General features: G+C 56.8%; 1 protein-coding gene across 10 annotated transcripts in view; it reads right to left on the reverse strand.

Moving 5' to 3' along the window:
- DVL3 (dishevelled segment polarity protein 3) overlaps positions 1 to 20,103 on the reverse strand; it is a 29,643-nt gene that overhangs the window by 2,332 nt on the left and 7,208 nt on the right. For 2 of the 10 annotated variants that reach the window (XM_027464190.3, XM_027464191.3), the window contains exons 2-14: positions 9,230 to 9,299; positions 6,077 to 6,198; positions 5,570 to 5,676; positions 4,877 to 5,012; positions 4,509 to 4,602; positions 4,066 to 4,135; positions 3,611 to 3,750; positions 3,336 to 3,412; positions 2,838 to 2,905; positions 2,153 to 2,302; positions 1,194 to 1,325; positions 798 to 965; positions 11 to 223 (exon numbers count right to left, since the gene is read on the reverse strand). In XM_027464190.3, the coding sequence (XP_027319991.1) occupies positions 11 to 223; positions 798 to 965; positions 1,194 to 1,325; positions 2,153 to 2,302; positions 2,838 to 2,905; positions 3,336 to 3,412; positions 3,611 to 3,750; positions 4,066 to 4,135; positions 4,509 to 4,602; positions 4,877 to 5,012; positions 5,570 to 5,676; positions 6,077 to 6,198; positions 9,230 to 9,299 (1,547 nt within the window). Of the gene's footprint in view, positions 1 to 10; positions 224 to 797; positions 966 to 1,193; positions 1,326 to 2,152; positions 2,303 to 2,424; positions 2,476 to 2,792; positions 2,906 to 3,335; positions 3,413 to 3,610; positions 3,751 to 4,065; positions 4,136 to 4,508; positions 4,603 to 4,876; positions 5,013 to 5,569; positions 5,677 to 6,076; positions 6,199 to 8,830; positions 8,854 to 9,229; positions 9,300 to 10,347; positions 10,506 to 20,103 lie in introns of those variants that run through there. The other 8 variants (XM_072042716.1, XM_072042717.1, XM_027464186.3 and 5 more) reach the window with 8 other exon arrangements.

Raw genomic sequence — 20,103 nt, forward strand, 5'->3', positions numbered from 1 at the left:
TTTCACTCACCTTCACTGTGCTGGCTGCCCGCACTGCCCCCTCCGTAGCTGTAGCCTGGGTCAGGGAAGCCGGGGTGGGGGTTGTAAGGGTGAGGTGGTGGATACTGGTACGGGAAAGCCATAGGCCAGGGGGCGGCTCCTGGGTGTGGGAGCGGAGCCAAAGTGTCCTGATCGGAAGCACCGCTGGAGCCGTCGTGATCGTGAAGGGACAGGTTAGCCATGTCTGCAAGACAGCAGAAGAGAGGGTTAAGCCAAGGGTAAAGAGCCACGTGTGATGAAGAAGCTCCCTGTCCACCCTAATGGGGATAACGAGGGGGTAAGGCAAGGAGATGAAAGAAGCTGGCGCTCTCCCTGCTTGGCCATATAACCATTTGTGCTTCCCGGCTGCACAACAGCCAGGCTGGGCAAGGCCGAGCTGTCCCTGAAACTGAGAAACCACCTTGGTGGGCATGGACCACACCAGAGCGACATCTTCCCCTGCCAATTACTCCCCCCATCCCTCTTATTTCGGTGGAACCCATCTTTCTGAGTACCAGCCTCTTGACAGCACTGGGAGTTCAGAGCCTGAAAATGGTCAGAAAAGACTTAGATTCTGCTTTGCCCAGGTGACAAGGTACCAAAGCAGGTGACATTATCGACACTGCTTCCAACTTCACAGCTCCATCAGCATGATAAAGGAGCTGGGATATTCTTCACCACCATCTGCCAGGGTCTGCAGAACAAGGGGCCCAGTAGGACCCTGTCCTGCCCCCATCCTCTCCCTCCCACCCATTCCAGAGCAGAGCCCAGTTCCATACTTCCACAGAGGTCCCCGAAGATGTAATAGCACTGCTCGGAGAAGGTGATCTTGTTGACGGTGTGTCGGATGTAGCCAGCCTTCAGCAGGTTGCTGGCATATTTGCGGGATTCACGACGGTCTGTAAAGCCCTCCACGTGGTGATACAGCCAGTCCACCACATCCGAACCTGCCACCAAACATCAGAGTTAAACACAAGAAGGGAGAGGAAGGCAGTCACCCTCGAAGCAGTGGGCCACATCTAGCCGTGACAGCCACAGGTTCAATTTGTGACCCTGGCCTGATTAACAGGCAAGGCAGTTTTCAGTGAGGAGATGCTCCTTTCATGAGCATTTGCTTGGGAAGCAGGCCACCCACTCCCCGCCTCTGCTGGAGTTGGAAAACAGCTTTCTCTTACCGATGAAAGCATTGGGGATGGTGATCTTCAGCCACATGCGGTCCCGCACCTCCAGGCCTGACTCTGGGGAGGCCATGGCTTTGACAATGGTGGCCATGTCGCTGTGGATGGACAGGTGAAAGTCATCGAGGCCTGTGGTGGGGACAAAGGGAAAGGAAGCCGAGATGAGAGGGGGGCAGAAAAGGCAACAGCACCACGTGGAAGAATCACACACACAGGAGGAATGGGTCAGGGAACAATACATCGCAGACAGCCCCAGGGGCATGCTGGCGTAACCCCCCTCCAGTGCTATCCTTCCCAGGCCAGCTGTTTTTTTGCACAGGTCCTGTGCAAAACCCAAGCTAGAGTCTCCGTTCTCCCAGCCAGTCTCAAGCAGCTGGGATCCAAAAGCTGCCAGCTGAGCCCACAGAGCCCAGCACGGGAATTGGTCGCTCCTCAAAAACTTAAAACCAACTCCTGTCTTTTTGCCTCACTTGAAGTCTCTAGACCCTTGCTTCAGGGTTCTGCATGCTACAATCACCCAAAACCCTGAGAAAGGAACCAAAAGAGTCCTGCTGTGCTCAGCAGGCCCCCACCCCGCTGCAAGAGCCTCTCCATCCTGCCCTGGCTGTTGTCTGGGAGGGTCTTGCTTAATCCCTCTGGCCTCACGCTCTCAGCTGGTAACTCCCTGACTGCTCTCGGAGCCTTTTCTCTGCAGCTGCCACAGCTCCTGGATCGCATCCAGGATCTCCTACTCTCCTTAAGCAGAAGGCATGAAAATGTGGTCTAAATTCACCCAGCCAGAGCTCGCGTTGATCCAGGCACCTGCCTGGTGAGGGCTGCCTCCCTCCCAGTCCCTCGGCAGGGCAGACCTGGCCCGGCCCAGCTGTCCCCAGGCAGATGTATTGCTCCCCTCAGAGCACAGTGAAGGCGTGGAAGCCGTGCAGCGGGAGGAGCACGGAGGCACGAGAAGAACTTACGTTCGGTCTCTGGGATGGAGCTGGTGATGGAGGAGCTGGTGGAAGTGATTGTGCTCATGGATGGACTCATACCGTACGCTGGGTAGGTGCCAGTCATCGCTGCCGTGTGAGACACCCAGGCTGCCGGGTCAATGGGCCGGATGGGCTCACCTGCAACGAACAGAGAGTCAGTTAGCAGCTCTAAGAAATTCTTTCCTCAACAAATCAGCCTCTGGGGGAGGGACGGGGACTCAGCGCAGCCCATTGCATCCCCAGCATCTGCCGGGACTCACCCGGATCGGAGCATGGAGAGTCTGGCCCAGCCCAGATCCGCTGGGGAGCAACTGGGAGAGAAAGAAGAGAGGGAGGGTCAGCAGGACAGGTGCAGAGAGAGAGATCCCCCTATGGCTCAGGGAGGGGTTTCTCTTTCCTCTGGCGCCCCGAGCAAGTGACCTCCCTGCCCCAGTGAAACGCGTCCCCAGCGTGATGTGGGAAAGAGGGCTGGGCTCGTGGGCATTTGGGCCTGGGAATTGGACATAGCAGCCTCCCTAGAGGAGAGCTGAAACCCCACCAAACCCCGATTCAGTGCCACAGGGAGTCACACACACACACAGAAGGAACAAGACAACAACCAAGTAAGTGCTTAAGGCAGGGCTCTCACATGAGCTGGGCACCAGCGTTAAGGGTGGGTCAGCTATCCACTTACTCCTGGGTAACGAGAAGCAGCCTCGGGGGCTGGGGTCCCAGCACTTGGCCACCGTCAGGGTGATGGGCCTGCAGCAAAAAGGCACAAGTTAGAACAAGAGCCTGGTGAAACAAAGCCCTCCGTGACCCACTGCAGTTGCTGTATGCTGGCTCTCTCCTGCCAGATGGGGAGAAGCTGCCAGTACAGTGTCCTTGTCCCTCCCCAGCTATAATTTTCCTCAGAGGCGTGGACAAACTGGAGCAATAACCCTCCTGTTAGCCAGGCTATGCAAAAAGATAACACGGTATCCCCAGAAAAAGGGACCCCAATTTGTCACCACTCTGTTGGCTGCAATGCCTGCTTTGGGTATGAAAATCTAGGAATCAAAGCAAGGCCAAAATCCTAAGTTCTGGGTTCCTGCACACCTGCTGGCAGAGGTGGCTGGAAGACATGATTTGCACGCCCCAAACACACCCCACACAGCTGCCTACGGAGGTAAGAAACAGCCTCGGTACCTACCCCGGCTTGTGCACGATCTCCCTCAGCACCCGCACAGCATCGTCGTTGCTCATGTTCTCAAAGTTGATGTCATTCACCTGCAAACAACACCAAGGGGTGAGTCCCAGAGATGCGACCAGAGGCTGAGCTCCCCGCTCAGCTCAGCAGTGACTCAGCTTCCCTCTGCCAAAAGCAGCTTCCTGGGTTTTAGCCTGCCAGAGCGCGCAGGGAGGCTTCTGGGTCTTTTCTTGCTGCTCTCCCAGCCTCAAAGATGGAAGCACGTGGGCGTGAAGTACCTGCAAGAGCATGTCTCCTGGCTCAATCCTGCCATCAGCTGCCACAGCACCGCCCTTCATGATAGAGCCAATGTAAATGCCTCCGTCCCCGCGTTCATTGCTCTGTCCCACAATGGAAATGCCCAGGAAATTGTATTTCTCTGCAGGGATGGAAAGAGAAAAGAAGTAAGACACCAGAAAGCAGCAGGCACCAGGCAGCCCTAACTTCAGATGAACCACGTAGTAATAATGGGCACTTGCACCCCTCTCCCTCCCAGTGAGACCTCCTGGGATGCAGAGAAGCCCTTTGAGACACTCTTTTTTTCTTTGAGAAGCTCTTTGCTTCAAGGCAAGCCACTTTCCTAAGGAACCCATCCCTCACACCTCCCCGTATGTGCTCTCTTCACCCCCTCCCCAGTTCCTTCTCCCCCACCCCACCTCGCCCTGGAAGGACTGCAGGCACAGCTCCCACTCACCCATGTTTAGCGTGACAGTGATGATGTTCAGGGACATGGTGGAGTCTGTGATGCTGCTGAAGGACGATGACTGCAACAGAAGTGAAACAGAAGATGTCCTATGGTGCCTCGGTACCATCCCAGGCCCTTCCACCTGCACCCCGTGGCACCACAGCCACAACCCACAACTCCAGCCTCATGCTGGGAGCTTTGCAGAGCTAAAGGACTTCAGCACAGCCCTTACGACCCCTCCACAGCCAGGTCTGTGGTCCCATTTCTTGGGCTACATTGGCCCCACTGAAGGATCCGCAGCATTTTATGAAATCTCACTGCTTGAATTCAACCCGCCCACAGCAAACACAGCTGTATCCCTGATCAGCCCTGGAGCACCAAGTGGAGAGATCCACCAGGCAGCCCACCCTGCCCTGCACAGCCCTCCCTCGGGATCCACAGCCCCTGGGTACCCGCTCAATGCGTGGAGCCTTCTGTTTCCGCCGGCGTCGCTTGTGCCTCCTCATCAGACGGGAAGCGCTGCTTTGCTCTGTTGAACTGCTGAACCTAGAGGCAAAAGCCAGAGTCAGCTCTTCTGCTGCTGGGGTGGTGGCAGAAAGTCACAGAAAGTCAGAGAAAGTCACAGAAAAGAACACAGAACAGAGAGCTGCAGGGGAAGAGGAGAAGGGCATGTTTGTGGGGGACATGCTGGGTGAGCTCTGAGATGACAGCAAGCCTGAGCATGGATGCAGAAGCCTGGAATTTCTATGCCCTACAATGGCATCTCTGTGCTGAGAGGCAGGGGGAAGCCAGTGTTCTGCCAAGATCCAAGCACTCCTACCTGCTCGTGGAGTCATCTTCATCAGAATCGAAGAAGCTGGTGGTCTCCAGCTCACTGCTCATGAGCGTGGAGGAGCTTTCGTACCCGCCCAGGTCTCGGCGCCGCTCTCCCTTCACTGTACCGTTCACCCTGGGTGCTGTGAAACAAGACGACTCAGCGTGCTTGAGACAGACCACGGGGAAACACCCCCATCCCCTCTGCAGGGCTCATGGCAACCTTCTCAGAATTAATCTGGCCATCAGACACCATCTAGTACAGCCAGGCTCTGAGTCCACCCTGGGATCAGATCCATTTTCTGTGGGTTACCAAATCTACCCCACTAGAGGATGGAGAAAAGGCTGATGGGCCACTAGGAACAAGGCTGCTAAAACTGCAGAAGACTGCTGCAGCTGAACGGAGGCAGAGCGAGGAGCAGCACAGCGTGACAAGGCTACAGCATGCTTCACTTGTCAACTAAGGAGTAAGGATATGCTGTCTCTGTCTTGCCCCTGAGACTTCTGCAGGAGATATCTCCTTTGCCCCCAAGGGTTTCATCACCAAGCTCTGATGCAGCACAAGGGTCACATCCTGCCTCCAACACAAGGCCCTTCTGTGCTGGGAAGGATCTACAGAGCAGACAGAGCTGCCCCGTGTCTGCAGCTGATGCCCCACACCATGCCCCAGCAGAGCTCTTGCGGCGTTGCCAGCACTCACCATGCTCAGGCCCATCTTTCCGACGAGGTCGTTCCCTTTGCGATGACACCACTGAGTCTGTCTCTGTCTCGTTGTCCAAGTTTTCCCGACTCCCCCCAGTGTTAGGGCTGCAATGAAGAAAAGGAACAAATGTCCAACCAGGCCCAGCCTCAGCAGGCTCTCTCCACCAGCCAGCACGAGCCCCCAGCCATCGGTTATTTTCCCTTTCTCAGGGACAGGCATAGAGGTGGTGGGGAGCAGTCACAGCGCACCTATGAGTGTAAGGAAGAGGACTAGGAGAAGCTGACCTCTGTGCCAGCTTCCCTGCACCACCTTCAGCATGTCCTTGCTCCCTGAATTACGTAGCTCCACCTGGAAGCTGCTCCCAGCCCCGCCACCCTCCCTGTGCTGGCTGTGATCCCTGCCAATTCGGGGAGCAGCGTCCCAGCCCTTGCTCTTCCCACCCCGCTTTACAGCAAAGCCACCACGGGTCCCGCAGGAACCGGGACAGGGGTCTGAGTAACTCACTGGAAAGAGGGGGGCCTGGAGTCTCCGATGCCTCCCGTGCGCTCCATGGACGGCGGCAGCTCTGTCTGGTTATCGGCACAGACCGACCCCGCGTCCGAATGGGATCCCTCTGCAGACACCAGCTGGGGGGACGAAACAGAGGATGAAATGGATGAGGGAGGGCGAAAACACCTGCAGGAGTGGCCAGAGAAGCTGGCCGAGAGCCTGTCCGGCCCAGGACCCCATCTCTGACAGTGACAGCAGCAGATGCCTGGGAATGGGTATGGAAAGGCCAAGCACGTAGCAAGGTTCTCCCTCGATCCTTTCCAGAATTGCTGTGTCTCGCCAATCCCTGACCCAGCAGCGAGGCCCAGGAGGCTGACAGCCCTGCGCAGACGGCACCTGCACACCCCCACGGCACAGCTCCTAAGCTCGGGTAACCTCAGCACGTGTCTTCGTGGCGAGGAGAGGATCCCCAAGCTCTGCCTCCATCGGAAGAAACCGCTACCGGTCATTCCTTCTTCCACTTCAACCAGCACAGCTTGGCCTGCAGGCTCTGGGACCCAGCAGGGCTTTCACATTCCCAGCCCGTGGGAGCTGGGGGTAACAGCTCCGGGCTGAGGATGGCTTTGAAATACTCCAATGTGTGTTCTTTTTTCTGGCTTCCACAAGTCCTGTGCAAACTTTCAGCTTGTGCCCAGCTAAGCCACCTGGGCACTGCCTCCAGCCAGCTGCCGGGAGGCTCAGCGCTTTCCCTGGTGCAGAAACTCAAAAAATGGTCAAAAAACCAGGAACTATTTCTACTGGCTGTGCTTTGAGGCAGCCCAGGCTCACCTACACGTGTCTCTGGCTCTCAGATAAACCACCAATTTCAGGGCTCAGGGAACAAGACGGAGCTTCTCCTGCAGGAATGGGCTCACCAAGGGGATGAAACTGCTCAGCTGAGCTCGTGGGGAAGTGATTCCCCCAAAATCACTCCTTATGCAGGTTTGCCCCCACCTCTGAGCTGCACCGTGCTGGGCTAATTCACATCGGGCAGGGCAGGAAAGCAACAAAAAGCCTTTTCTGTACAAGACGTTCAGGGACCTACACAGCAGAGCTGACAGAGCCCAGAAAGGAGCCCTCCCTCCTTTAAGCCAGGGAGCAAGTCCCTGGTGAAAGGCTAGAGCTCAACAGCTCTAGCTCAACAGGAGGGACCCAACAGATCATCACGGGGCAAAGGGAGAACGCTCTGCTGCCGGGGAGGCGCTGGGAACAGAGACAGGGGTGCCAGGGAGACAGAGCAGCCCCGAGAAAGCCTCAGCCCAGGGAGCAGACAGGGCAGAGAGCACCCGGGGCTGACAAAAGCTGAGGAGCTCGTCCTGCAGGCCCCGGGACAAGCCCGACAGCTCCTGCCCTGCAAGTGCCGAACCAGCTCTGGTCTCACACCCAGCTCAGCCTCCCTGCCTCCAGCGAGCCCCAGGCACCTTCCCAGGCCACATCCCACTCCCCGAGGGCCACGTCCCTGCTCCAGCAGCCACGGGGAAAGGAGATGCTGGAAGTGGCTGGCACTGCCTAGGGAAAAGTGATAATGCTCTGCGCTGGAGTTCAGACCAGGCAAATAAATCCGGTCGGAGGGAAGGAGCTGCAGGCAGCTGCCAAACAGCACCGAGGAGAGGAGAAGAGAGGAGAGGGGTGGTCCTGAGCAGGGGACTGCTCCTGCCGTCCTCCTGGGGCTGGGATTTCCTCCAGGGAAGGTATTGACAACCACCCCACGCTCCTCCTGCCTCTTTCACTGTCAGGAAATATTTGCTCAGCCCCAAGCCCCTATCTCCCCCTCTAGCTAAAATTAGTACCGAGCTCCTAAAATAACCTCGTTCCAGCCTGTCTGGCACAAGCAAGTGCTTCCCCCAGCCCCAAAGCACTCACAGACAGGGAGACTCCCAGCAGGGAGAGAAAACGGTTCATCAGCAGTGCACAGGGGTCTCTGAGCCTGCTGTCACCCTTCGTGCAGGAGCGCTGATGGAGGCAAGGACCCTGGGCACAACAAGCAGCCAGGGTTTCAGAGGCTGCTGCAGCAGCAGCAGCACGGTGCCCTGGCAGATGGAAGCACACCCTAATGGTCTGCAGGCAGCTCAGAACAAACCGTGCTGGGCCCGTGCCACTTGCACCGAGCCCTCGGCCCCAGAAAGCCACTGCAATGAGGGCAGGCAGCTGCATGGAGATGTGAAGCGCAACAAAAAGCATGCCAGGTTTAAAAAAAATAACGAAAAAGTGATGGAAATGGCTCGGAGCCCTTGGGATGCTCTGGCAGAGCACGTGAAAACAGAAATGGAGGAGCGGGGAGATGCCTGGGGCCGTGTCCAGGCCGTGCTGCCAGGGGTCCTACAGCCGCTAGAGGGAGGGCAGCGCAGCACGGCCGCTCCGTGCAGGAGCCTCAAAACCCCAGCACCCTCACCACTGGTGAGACCTTGCTGTTTGATGCAGGGACAGAGGTAGTTAGGTCTCACCCAGCCCGATTTGCAAGAGGCTGGAGATTTTTCATTGTTTATGGGCTGTTTGTTGGCACCCAGGGCTTGGTTGTGTTCCTGGGGTAGATGTACACACGCTGATCAGCACAAACTGCAGCTCAGCAGCGGGGAAAAAGGGATGACGGGCCATGGAAAACCAACACCCTCTCCTCCCCCAAACAGAGGGTCCCCGCTGGGGCCGAGGCAGGCATGCGGGCAGGGGGCAGAGCATGTGCATGGCACGGCACGGAGGGAGAAGCTTGTCCTGCAGCTGCCCAGGCAGTACCTTTAGTCTTCAAGGCAGCCAAATCCAGTCCGCTTCACCAGCACTAGAGTCACTTAAAGCCCTTTGCGCCAGTCACCGCACCGGGACTTTCCTTGGGAAGCTGACCCTGCCGTAGGGGCACACGGGTTACAGGCTGGGACCACCACCTCTGCCAAAAGCATCTCTTTACGGTGAGCTCTCCGCAGAGGCATCATCCCACGTCTTGCCCGGCCCTGGGGGACCCAGCAGCACGCGGCTCAGCCTCCAGCAGAGAGGCTGGAGCACGGTAATCCGCTCCATCAGCTTCCACGGCAGTCAGCACTCCGGCAGTGCAGAGAGGTCGCCGTGCTTTGCTTGGCACTACGCGATCAAACGGAGGGAGGAGAAACAGGCAGCAAGGTAAGGAAGGGACTCGCTTACCCACGACACCACGCGGCCGTTGAAACAGGGCAGCTTGGCATTGTCGTCTGAGATTTCTTCTTTCACCACCCTGCGGAAGGGAGAGCAGGCAGTTAGAGCCGGAGCTTCAGAGGTTTTCCCCCTTTGAACGCGGGGTGCTTGTGCCCGACAACAAACAGCCTGGATTTGGGGGTGCAGAGAGGGGCTGCACGGCCCCTTCTGTGTCCACAGCCACAACTGCCAGGCTGGAGGGGAGAAACCCAGGGCAGAACAGCCTCCCCCAGATGCACCCAGCTGTTCTGCCCTCAGATATGTTAATCAGTCCAAAAAAAAAGAATCCTCAGATCCATATTTCCACCAGTTTGCTTATTTCCAAAGAAACACATAATTTGAACCTCTTTAGAAAGATCTGAAATCATCACAGCCTCTGCCAGAGCCTTCCAGCAGATGAAAGTGAAACGCATTAAACACGCTGCCTCCCAAATGGTACTGTCGCTGTTTAATTACATACATCATATTTCAACATCCCATCGAGCTTTATAGTTGTGCCACAGTGTCATCTTCCTGCGTTACACAAACAGCCTCTTCGCAGCGAAGGGAGCTCGGAGATTTCTCTTCCCCCAGCACTAAAAACATCTGCTCGCTCTGAGGATGAAACTCCTCCCAGTTTAAATATCGCTAGGCACCTAAATAAATTCTCCCCCAGTGCGTACGCAGTCAAAAGCAACTTGTAAATGCAGCAGATGCAATTAATACCATCTCTGATAAGGCAAATTTAATGGCAAAGGAGGCTTTTTGAGCAAGCTCCTGTCCCTTTATACTCAACTGACGACACTTCAAGCATTTTTATTCAATGCAAAGACAGCTTACAGATTGGGGTATTTCTTAAATTCAAATTCCAAATTATATTTAAAGTAGTTTGATGCATTATAGCTAAAGAAAGCCATGGAGTAACTAAGCAGTGCGTGGATTATGTTCGGGGGAAAAAGAATCCAAGAGAAAAAGGAACAAAAACTAGAGGAGGAACGTGAAACAAAGGGGAATCGCATCTTACAAAAGCAGCAGAGCGTAAGGGACAGCGCACAGAGGTGGGATCCCATCAGCAGCTCTCAAGGTCCCCAAGCCAGTCCCCAACTCACGGAGGATCGACGAGGACGCAGCTGTGGCACCCGGAGCTGTGACCCATCACCCCGACGGCCCGGCCACTGCCACGGGGACTCAGCACGCCGGCACCCGTGGGACCTGGTGCCGGGCTCCCCGCTGAGCCGAGCAGTCGCCGAAAACGGGGCAGGAAACCTCGCCGGGGCACCAGCAGAAGGCAAATGAACCAGGCTCCAGCTGCCGGCCGTGGGGAGCAGCCTCGCCCCACCCTGCCAGCCCCACGGGTTGCGCAGGCTCGGCAGAGCGGCGTCTCCGGGCCGAGAGGGAGCAGGCAGTGGGGGCTCACCAGCCCTGCCCGAAAAGGGGGCTGCCAAAGGGACCGGCAAACACTAGCCGCCCCCAGGAGGGCAGGGATGGTGACCAGCTTGAGCCATCCGGCCCCATTCCCAACACGGGTGCCATTTTCTCCTCCAACAAGCGGGGAAAAGCAGGAAAGGAGCAGGGAGGCTGGATTAAAACCCTTCCAGCCCAATGTTCCTTCAGTGCCAGCCTCTTCCTGAAGCCCCGTAGGCCAGGCTGAGCACCCAACACATCCAGGCTCCCCCTCAGCCCCGTCCCCGGCGGCTCCCAGGCCTTTCCAAGGCAGCCGTGCTGTCGTCTCCTCGCTTCCCAAGGCACGCACCCTGGCCTGGCCGCGCTCGCATCCATTCATGCTGTCGCCAGTAGCCTGGCCTCTGTCCAATTCCTAGAGAGAGAGCTTCAGGCAGGGCCAATTCCCAGCGCCGCACGCTGCTTGCTCCGGGATGCACAGTCCCGTCTGTGGGCGCAGGGATGGGGTGACACAGTCGTAGGGTCGGGGTGACCAACCCTAGGCACAACGGAGCCCTTCCTCCTGCGGTGGGGACAGAGGAGGCACCCCCGGCCCCCTCCTGGCCGGGACCACGGTGCCTGATGGAGAACAAGCAGCTCCTGTCTGAGCACAGGTGGCTCGTCGTTCCCATTACCCCACTCCTACCCCAGACAGCCCCAGGGTCAGTTCTCTCCCCTCCTGGCCCCATGAAGCACCCCCTTTCCCCCCATGCTGTGCTGTTTATCACCGTGGATCCCAACGATTTCTATATTTAGACCCCGCAGGGCAAAAGCTGACAGCGCTGGGCTGGGGTCGGGCACATGCCGAGCTGCAATCTCTGGGCAGCTCTGCTCCCGTCCGTCAGCACTCCTCGCGCCCTGCCGAGCTATTCGTGGCCGGCATTCCTCGGCCGAGCCCCCGCCTCTCGGCACCCCGCTCGAGCCACGCTTCTGGCACCAGCAGGACTTCAGGTTCGCGGCAGGAGCCGGCGACCGAGCAGCCTCTGGGGGAGCTGTGCGCGGTGCCACGTCTCTCCTCCTGCACGGGGAGGCAGCCATGTGGGGAAACCTCCCTGCGATTCTGCTGGGAAGAGCCCTCCGCTGTAGGGTCTGGGCATGGGAAGCCCGAAAGAGGAGCCCCGGGAGGCGTTCTGGCTCTTTTGGATCCCTAAAAACCTCTCCGTTTGGGCACGAGCCCCCACGACCCAGGGAAAACATCTGCCCAAAGCTGATTTCAGAGGGACTGCTTTGAGTTTGCCATCCGTCACGATGGTTTCCCATTTCCCCACGGGTTCGCAGCCCTGCCGGGGGTGTGCGTAACGTGGCAGGGAACAGAGGGCCAGCGAAAGCTCCCTGCTGGAGGGAGGCAGCCCGAGCACGGCCAGGGCAAGCCTGTGTCCGACCTCCCCTCGGCAGCAAAGCTCTGCGCCGAGCTGCTGTGCTGCTGGGCGCCCGGCCCGCAGCCCCAACTGCTCATCTGCATTGAATTTTCCAACAAAGAGACCTGCGGGAGGGAGGGAGGGAGAGAAAGAGAGAGAAAAGAGGGAGGGTTACTGCGAGGCAGGCCGAGTGGGCGGATGATTCAGCCTCCATCCCCAGTGACACGGGGGCGGCTGCGCGCGGGGCCAGGCCGAGGGGGAGGAGGGGACGAGGCTCTGGTTGCTGCGGGAGCCAGGCTCGGGGTTTTGCAGAGCATTGGTGAAAGGAGAGCGGGGCCTGCCAGGGCTGACACAAGCAGCACATCTGCTCCCATGCAGCTGGAGGGGGAAGGGCGGTGAGGGAGGGGAGGAAACCCAGCTCCGGCCCTCGCCCCATCCCGGCTGCTCCGGAAAAGCCAGCGGCTCCTCTCCCCACGGGCTGGGAAGGTGCCACGCTGCCAGCTCCCCTCCTGCTCCAGCAAGGAGGACGCGGAGCCGGGCGGGTAGGCGCTGCCTTCTCTAGGGAGTCCTGGAGCAGCTCAGGAAACGAGAGGGTATTTGATAGCACACGGTCATGTCCTAGGAATGAAGGGAAGGTGGGGAAAGGGAGAGAGCGCGTACAGGAGAGAAAGGAGGCACTAAAAAACTGCCCTGGAGAATGCTGTGAGAGAAACCCCGGCCACGCAGAGGTTAGCAGCGCGCAGCTGCCGCGCTCCAGCCTCCCTTCGGTGGCCTCCAGCCCAGGCGAGGCTGCGGATACGAGGGAGCTGCGAGCTCCAGCCAGCTCAGGTCCCTCCTGAGCAGGGCCCGCCAGCCACAGCGGGGTCCTGACAAAGAGCTAAGATGGAGGAACGGCAGCTGCCGTGCCCGGGGAAGAGAAGAAAGCCTGGAGGCTTTCACAAAGGCTCAGGTGGGAGGGTTTGAGCCTCGGGCTTGGATGCACGCCGCAGCTCGGCAGCGGTCACTGCTGGCCTCCGGCAACTCCGTCCCCCAGCTCGTCTACCTAAGGGGGAGGATGCTCAGAAAGGAAAATCGCAGGATATGGCGAGTCCTGCAACTCCAAAAAGCTGAATTTGGAGGTGGAGGGGGTGGGGGGGTCAGCACGGAGAAGCCGGAGAAGGGAAGCAATCCCTCCCGCACGTCAGACATCTTGATGGCGAGGATGAAAAGGAGCTTTGTTACCAGGGGAGGTGCAGAGGTTGAGAGCACAGCTAAGCAGTGACAACTTCAGATTAAAAAGAAGATCTAAAACCAGCAGAGTAGATGAAAAAAAATAAAGATCTGTTTCTTTGTTTAATTCAATTCTTTAAAGAACTTCACAGAACAGTGACATTTCTTCCAAGATCACAAAAAAAAAAAAAAAGATTCAGTGTTGAAGTTATCCTCCTCTTACAACCCCCCAAAAGTGCACAGCTTACGTAGGCCACTCCTATGACCTTAACAGCCCCCATCTCCTGCACCCCACAGAACCACAGAAAGAATAAATAAATCAGGAGCCATTCCTATCTGATAGCACAGGCTTCAGAGATTTGCACACCAAAAATGTGATCTCATTTTCCAGACCTGTAATACACACGCCTTAGGGCAGGGATGTCTCGTCTCCAAACGATTGTATAGATGAATGATGCCGAACAGTAAAAGGAAACACCTTCGTGTGTTACTATCCAAACGTGAGCATCGCCCAGCTCTGGAGCAAAACCCCCCTCCTCTCCCTTCTTCAGGATTCAAAAGCTCTGCAGCCATTTCACCAGAAGAGAAAATTGGACAGGGCGATTCTCCAACAGAGCTGAGATTTCAGACGCGAACTATTCGCCTGTTAGACTAAGCCCAGACATGACACGTGCTTCCCGTGGGGATACAATCCCCTCAAGGGCTGCAGGTCCAACCAAAGAACACATACGCCAGCGATCACACGTGTATCAGCGAGACCTTGGGTTTCGCAGGCAAGCAGCACGCATCAAACAGGATTAGAGGATTTGAGGTGTCTGTCTCCGTAAGCCAGGCAAGTCTTCGGGTCTTCCTCACTGTATTTTTATCTTCCATGCAGAGGAGGAGAACATAGGATCCAAGTGTGCAGTGCACTGGGGTGAGAAGGTCTCTCTCAGGGTAAATAGAGACTGTTGTTCCCCATTTTATCTTCCCCCCTAAATCCTCAGACACGGTGTTTTCCATCGTGCCTCTATTTCAGAGCAGTGTAAGAAGGGAAACAGATCTGTGAGTGTTTTAGCTCTGTCAGATCCCTGTCCCCAGAGGAACTGCTGTGCTCCTGCCTGCCTGTACACCCAACACCCCAGGTCCCTGTGGGAACGTGACCAACCTTGCAGCACCCTCTGTATCATGGCTCTTTTTCAAGAAACACCAAGCAACCGCCCTGCTAGCACAGCGATAACACAGCTCTGCACGGAGCAGGAGGTCACCTCTGCTCTCCTAACAAACCAAGGGTGCTTTATGAGGATTTCTCAGGGAGCAGATCACGTTTCGAGCTACTACCTGCACTCCTCAGGAGCAGGGACACGGTGCCTAAGAGCAAAAGCACAGAATAGCCTGTCATTTTCAGCCTGTAACCACCCCCACCGCCCTCAACCCCATTCACCACTGCTGCTCCAAAGCCTCCCCGTGCACCCCAGAGCTTGCTGTGCTCTTCCCTTGATGGTCAACAGGACAGGGACCGAACAGACATCTAAGATGTCAACTGTTTTCCCCAAGATCTCCTAATTAACACACTGGATACACACCACAGCCCCCATATCCAGGAGATGCTTGGCTCCAGCCAGACTTGCGCTCAGTCACGCAGGTGTCACTGGGTGGAGGACGACAGGACAGCCCTACTGCTCACCTAGCCCACGGACTGGGGAAGGAATGGCACTTGGGAACGAGGCCTGCCGGGGAGCAGGGCTTATCAAAGCAAAGTTTCAGACTTGGATTTCAAAGGGAGCTGAAGGGCGGGCAGCCCCGTCCCGCCTTGATCTCCGCAGTGACCATCTGGCTGTGGCTCTGCTCTGCAAACCAGCCCGACGGGCCTCGACCCAGGGAGGGGGCAGCACCCCAGCTGCAGGAGGGAATTAATCCTATCCTGGGCGATGCTTCCAGCCCCCACAGCCCCCAGAAGGCCATTCAGAGACGGCATCAAAGGGAGCCTGCTCCAGGCCCCTGAAGGTGCAGTGACACTTTCAGGCTCTTTGAATTGGAAATCAGGACAAACGGGAACTCCCAGCAGAAGCCCGGCCAGACTCCTTGCTCCGGTAGCTCCATTTCGGCTCCTCAGCAGCTCTGAGAGCTTGCCTACGCAGCACGGCACGAGGGTGCAAGGAGGTGCAAGGGCTCCTCGTGAGAAGGGCAGATTTGAGGCAAAATGCCCGCAGGAAGGACCTCTGGGGAGCTGAGACACCCCCAGGCAGAGCCGTGACCAGAAGTTGGGCTTGTGGTCAAGGTGGGACAGGAATCAGGCACAAAAAGGCCTCAGTTGGAAGGACGTGTTTATGAAACAGGGCAAAATCCTGTCGCTGGCACTGATATTTCACACTGATGGCGAGGAGGAGGCTTGGTCTGTGCCACATCGGGCAGAGCCCGCAGCACGGAGCTGCGACATGGCTGACAGAAAGGACAGGGCCCGTCAGAGGGGGGACACAAAGGGCTCGCTGAGGGCAGCCAGCACAGCAGTCACAACACTTCTGTCGGTCACAACTCTTCTGTCGAGGCCAGAGAGGTTTCCCCAGGCCCCAGAGGGAATTCCCTGCAATTCTCCACAGCCGTCACCCGCCCCTCTCCAGCTAGAAAAGCAGCAGGCTCCCCGCAACGCCCAGGGACTCGGCACTATGGAGATGATTGTGCCCGATAGCAAGGAGCTAAAAAGGGTCCTGGGGGGCTCAGCACGATGCCAGGACCTGCTGCTGCCACACATGGGAGGAAGGAGGAAGGCACAATGCATGGGGGAGGCTTCTGCGTGCCCCATGAGGAAGGTGGGCCCAGGGCCTTCCTTTTCTGGCCCTCGGCTGAGGGACGCCAAGTCAGTCCTGCTTTTTCTTAACGGCAGGCAAAGCTCCTGCCAAAAAAGCGCTGCCGCTGTGGAATGTGCTGGGCTAGCAGTACAGCTCATTCCTGGAAAAGCATCAACTCAGCGGGAGAGCAAGGAGAGGAGAAGAGGGGAAAAACGGGGAGAGGGGGAGGGTGGGAAACGAGGTCTGAAGGCCTGGGCTCGCACACCTGGGGGAGGAAGGAGCTGCTCACCAGCACCCCCTTGTCCGGGCTCCCAGCACCGCAGCCCTGCCCAGCACCAACCCCCTGCTCCCCCAGCACCTCCCTGCTGGTCCTGAGCAGGGCTGGGAAGGCACAGAGCGAGGCAGATGTCTGCGGGGAGGAGCGAGGTTCACTCCCCTGTCATGCTAACGATTTGTATTTAATGACACATCTCCCCTTGGAGGTGACAAAACAGCCTCCACACGTCCTGCCCTCAAGACACCAGCTCACGCTCCCCTCTCCTGGCACAAACAAGTGGGTGAGCTTCCCAAGGAAACCTGCCCAGCGTCCTACCTGGTGGGAACAAGGGGCCTTGGAGGATAAGACTACTGCTCACACCCAGCTGCACTACCAGCGGCAACATCTCTGCTAACTGGGTCTATCAGCCATACGGACAACCCCTATAAAAACACCAGGGAGTTAATAAAGCTCAAAACGTTAAGTTCTACCACAAAACATTTGCCAAAGACAATGAGAAGGTCTCACGCAAAGAAGGGCCTTTCAGAGCTGCAGCTGCATAGCAGCAAAGACAAAACTTTGTCCCTGATCCCAGGCTATCGCAGCACCCTGAAGAAAGGGCAAGTAGTGGCACTACATCCCTCGGCCCCAAAATGCTGGAAGCAGAGAGCATGAGGGAGGCTGAACACTCTTAAGAACACTTCTGACCATCGCTAGGTCAACAACACGTGTCCTGTTCCTTCCTCACCTTCAGGTCCTGGATAAAGGTGAAAACCTGAAATATTCGCTTCACCACAAAATGGGGAAGAGCTTGCAGGGAAGAACTTGGATAAAGCAAAGCACGAGACATGGTTTAAATAACTGGTCTACCCTTAGAGAAAACCAATCCGAGGCAGAGGAAGGGTAGCTGTTCCACCTGGTCTCCTGCTTTTGATGCCATCAGTGCAGGGGATGCGACAAGAAATTCCCTGTACAGCCAGACAGGGAACAGAGAATATTTTAGTAGCGCTTTATATACTTCATTTAGTTCAGCTAGTATCAATCCATCTTTACCGAACTCCTTTCGAGACTCAGGGCTGAACAACGCAATGAGCAGCTCGATCTCCCACCAAGCATCATTTACCAGGCCAGCAGTGCTTGTCCTGCAGTCAGCACCCAGCGAACAAGCACACACTGTTCGACTGCTGGAAGGAAAAGACAAGATGCTCCCGTCCCAACCAAACCCAGCGAGTGCTGGCACACAACCCTCTCAACTAGAGGCCCAGACATTGGGTGACAGCTAGCTGTAAAGCAGGAGCCAATCAATTACTGCAAATTAAGAGGAATCTGATTAGCCAAGAAGCGAGGAAAATGTGAGCTGTCTCCACCCCACTGCTGGTTTATTCTCCGCAATGGCAATTCCTGCTTCTCTTTCTTTTCTTCATGAAAGGCCTGGCCCACAGGAATCCTGATACCAGATGGATGTTCCCCTGGACAAGGCGATTTCCAGGCAGCCAGGAGACTGTCATCTGCCAAGGACTCCTCCAAAGGAGCATCAGAGGCTCGCTGATGCAGGGTGCAGGCCATGGTGTTGATCTGGAAGGAAGGCGTTTCTGCAAGCAGCGAGGCTCGTGCGTTTCAGCAGCCTGGCTGGAAGTGATGACTGGCATTAGTCAGGAGACCGTGCGAGGTGCCATGTACAGAAACCAGCCCAGATCCTGCCGCGACTTGCCTCCACACCAGGGATCAGCAGCCGTTCCAACAAGAGGATAACTTCCCCCACAGTGCAGAAGAGGACGGTGCTCTGCAGCACCACAGCAACGTGCCACCGCTGCGGGACGGAGGCCAGCCCAGAGCTGCTGCTTTTCTTTGACTGCAAATCCCCAGGCCTGACCTGACACACACCATCCAAAACCTTCCGACAACTGCACCGCGGGCCGGATAATGGCCAGCCACCTCCAGAAGTCACCACATGTCTCAAAACGTTGGCTTGCAGAGGGTCCCAAAGCCAAGGCTGAGGGCTCCCAGGTCCTTCGAGGCTGGCAAAGACACCTCCTGAAACTCCAACCAGGATGCCCAGGCTGGGAATAACTGGATTTATGTAACCTAAAGAGTTTGACATCATTCCACAGCTCCGTCTGGAAGGGAAATCATCTCACATGAGCCCCTTCAGGACCTAAAGGTGCATTTATCAGCTCCCCAAGACAACAGGAAGGCCTGCCACAGGGGACTGATGTGCAGCTAGGGCCATGGAAATCCACCCTTCTTGGAGTCATTGAGAAAACATTCCAACGAGCGAGCACAATGCAGTGGCAAGACTTCCTGCACCAAGCCCCGGCACAGGTTTCCAGCACAGCAGGGCCCCAGCTGGGCCCACGGGCAAGTCTGGGTGAATGGCACTAAACTACTAAAATACTGGTTGAGCTAGGCAGGGCTGAAGGAACCGGGACAGCTCGTTAGCCGTATGCAAACTGCAGGACAGAGTTTGCATACCCATCACAGCTTCTGGAGGGGGGTGAAGAAAAAAAAAAGCTTCAATTTGAGAAGCTGCTGAGCCCTGGGGCCAAACACAGCAGCAGCCTTGTGCCCGGCTGATCCCGTCAGGCAGCCAAGCTACGCTTCTGGTCACGCTTCTGACACTGCTCAGTGCAGATCTGAGCCCAACCCGGGGGTTCGGCACACAGGGGACAACCAATTTGCTCATGGGCAGGGAGGCACGAAAGGACCGTGAGAGTCCAGCAGGTCAGAACGATGCCCAGGGACAAGGACCAAGTCCTGTGGGCAGGCTGATGTGCCAGCACCAGCGTCCCCTCTGAGATAATCCACGCAGAGCCACAGCTCCCAAAACACAGACCCCTCCGGCAGAGCCTCACCGTACCCCAGAAGCAGCTGCCAGCCATCAGAGGGGCCACGCAGCACGTGAATTCCCCTCAAAACACTAGGGGCAGTTCAAAAAGCAGCAGGAGAGCCTGCCCACGCTGCGGCCAGTGCCAGCTCTCCCAGAAACAGATCCCTGCTCCACGGCACGTGAAGAAGCCCTGCCCCTAACAGCTCCTGTCCTCTGCCAGGACCAGATTCCCCCTGCAGTCGCCGCTCCCAGGATCTCTTCTTCCATAGACAGAGCAGAGGAGGGTACCCAAATGCTGCTTCTGCTGCCTTCAATAGTTATTCTGGAAAAACACCACCTCTGGCACGTCTCCTTCGATAAATAACTGCCACAACAATGACGGCAGCCCCAGCCCTCCGCTGCGGCATGGGATTACACGGCACAGGAAGGGCAGCATCAGGCATCTCTGCCTGCCAAAGCCTCCAGAGAATTTCAGCCCGTTCCTGCACGGGCTCGATGTTATTGCTACAACAAAAACAGCAGCGATGGAAACAAGTGAAACCGAGAGCCTCAGAGCAGGGGCTCGGGGAGACACAAACACTGCAGCTCCGCAAGCTTTCCAAAGCAGCTCTGTGCAGACAGCCATACTCACAAGCCAAAAACTCCATGTTCTCCTAGGCCACTATGGAATTATATAAAAAAAACATACAAAATTGCAACGATTAGATTAATTGCCGTATTTGTACCTCACTTCAGTGACTCCCCAAAAGCTTTCACGAAAGGATTTGGTTCAAAAATTCCCCGAGGTGGCCAGCAGCAGGACGAAGCTTTCCCTCACTCACCGAGCCGGCCCAGGGGCCCTGCAGCAACACAGCCACGTGGTGCCACATCCCCCTTGTGCAAAACCTCCAGCCAGCCAGCGCAGGTCAGAAGGGCAGGCTCCAAATAACAAACAGGGGATGGACGGAGGAGGAAATCAATGGGAAACACCAAAAACACACAGCCCCGGCCGCTGCCTCGTCGGATGC

This window comes from Anas platyrhynchos, chromosome 9 (genome assembly GCF_047663525.1).
Source record: "Anas platyrhynchos isolate ZD024472 breed Pekin duck chromosome 9, IASCAAS_PekinDuck_T2T, whole genome shotgun sequence".
Classification (NCBI taxonomy): Eukaryota; Metazoa; Chordata; class Aves; order Anseriformes; family Anatidae; genus Anas; species Anas platyrhynchos.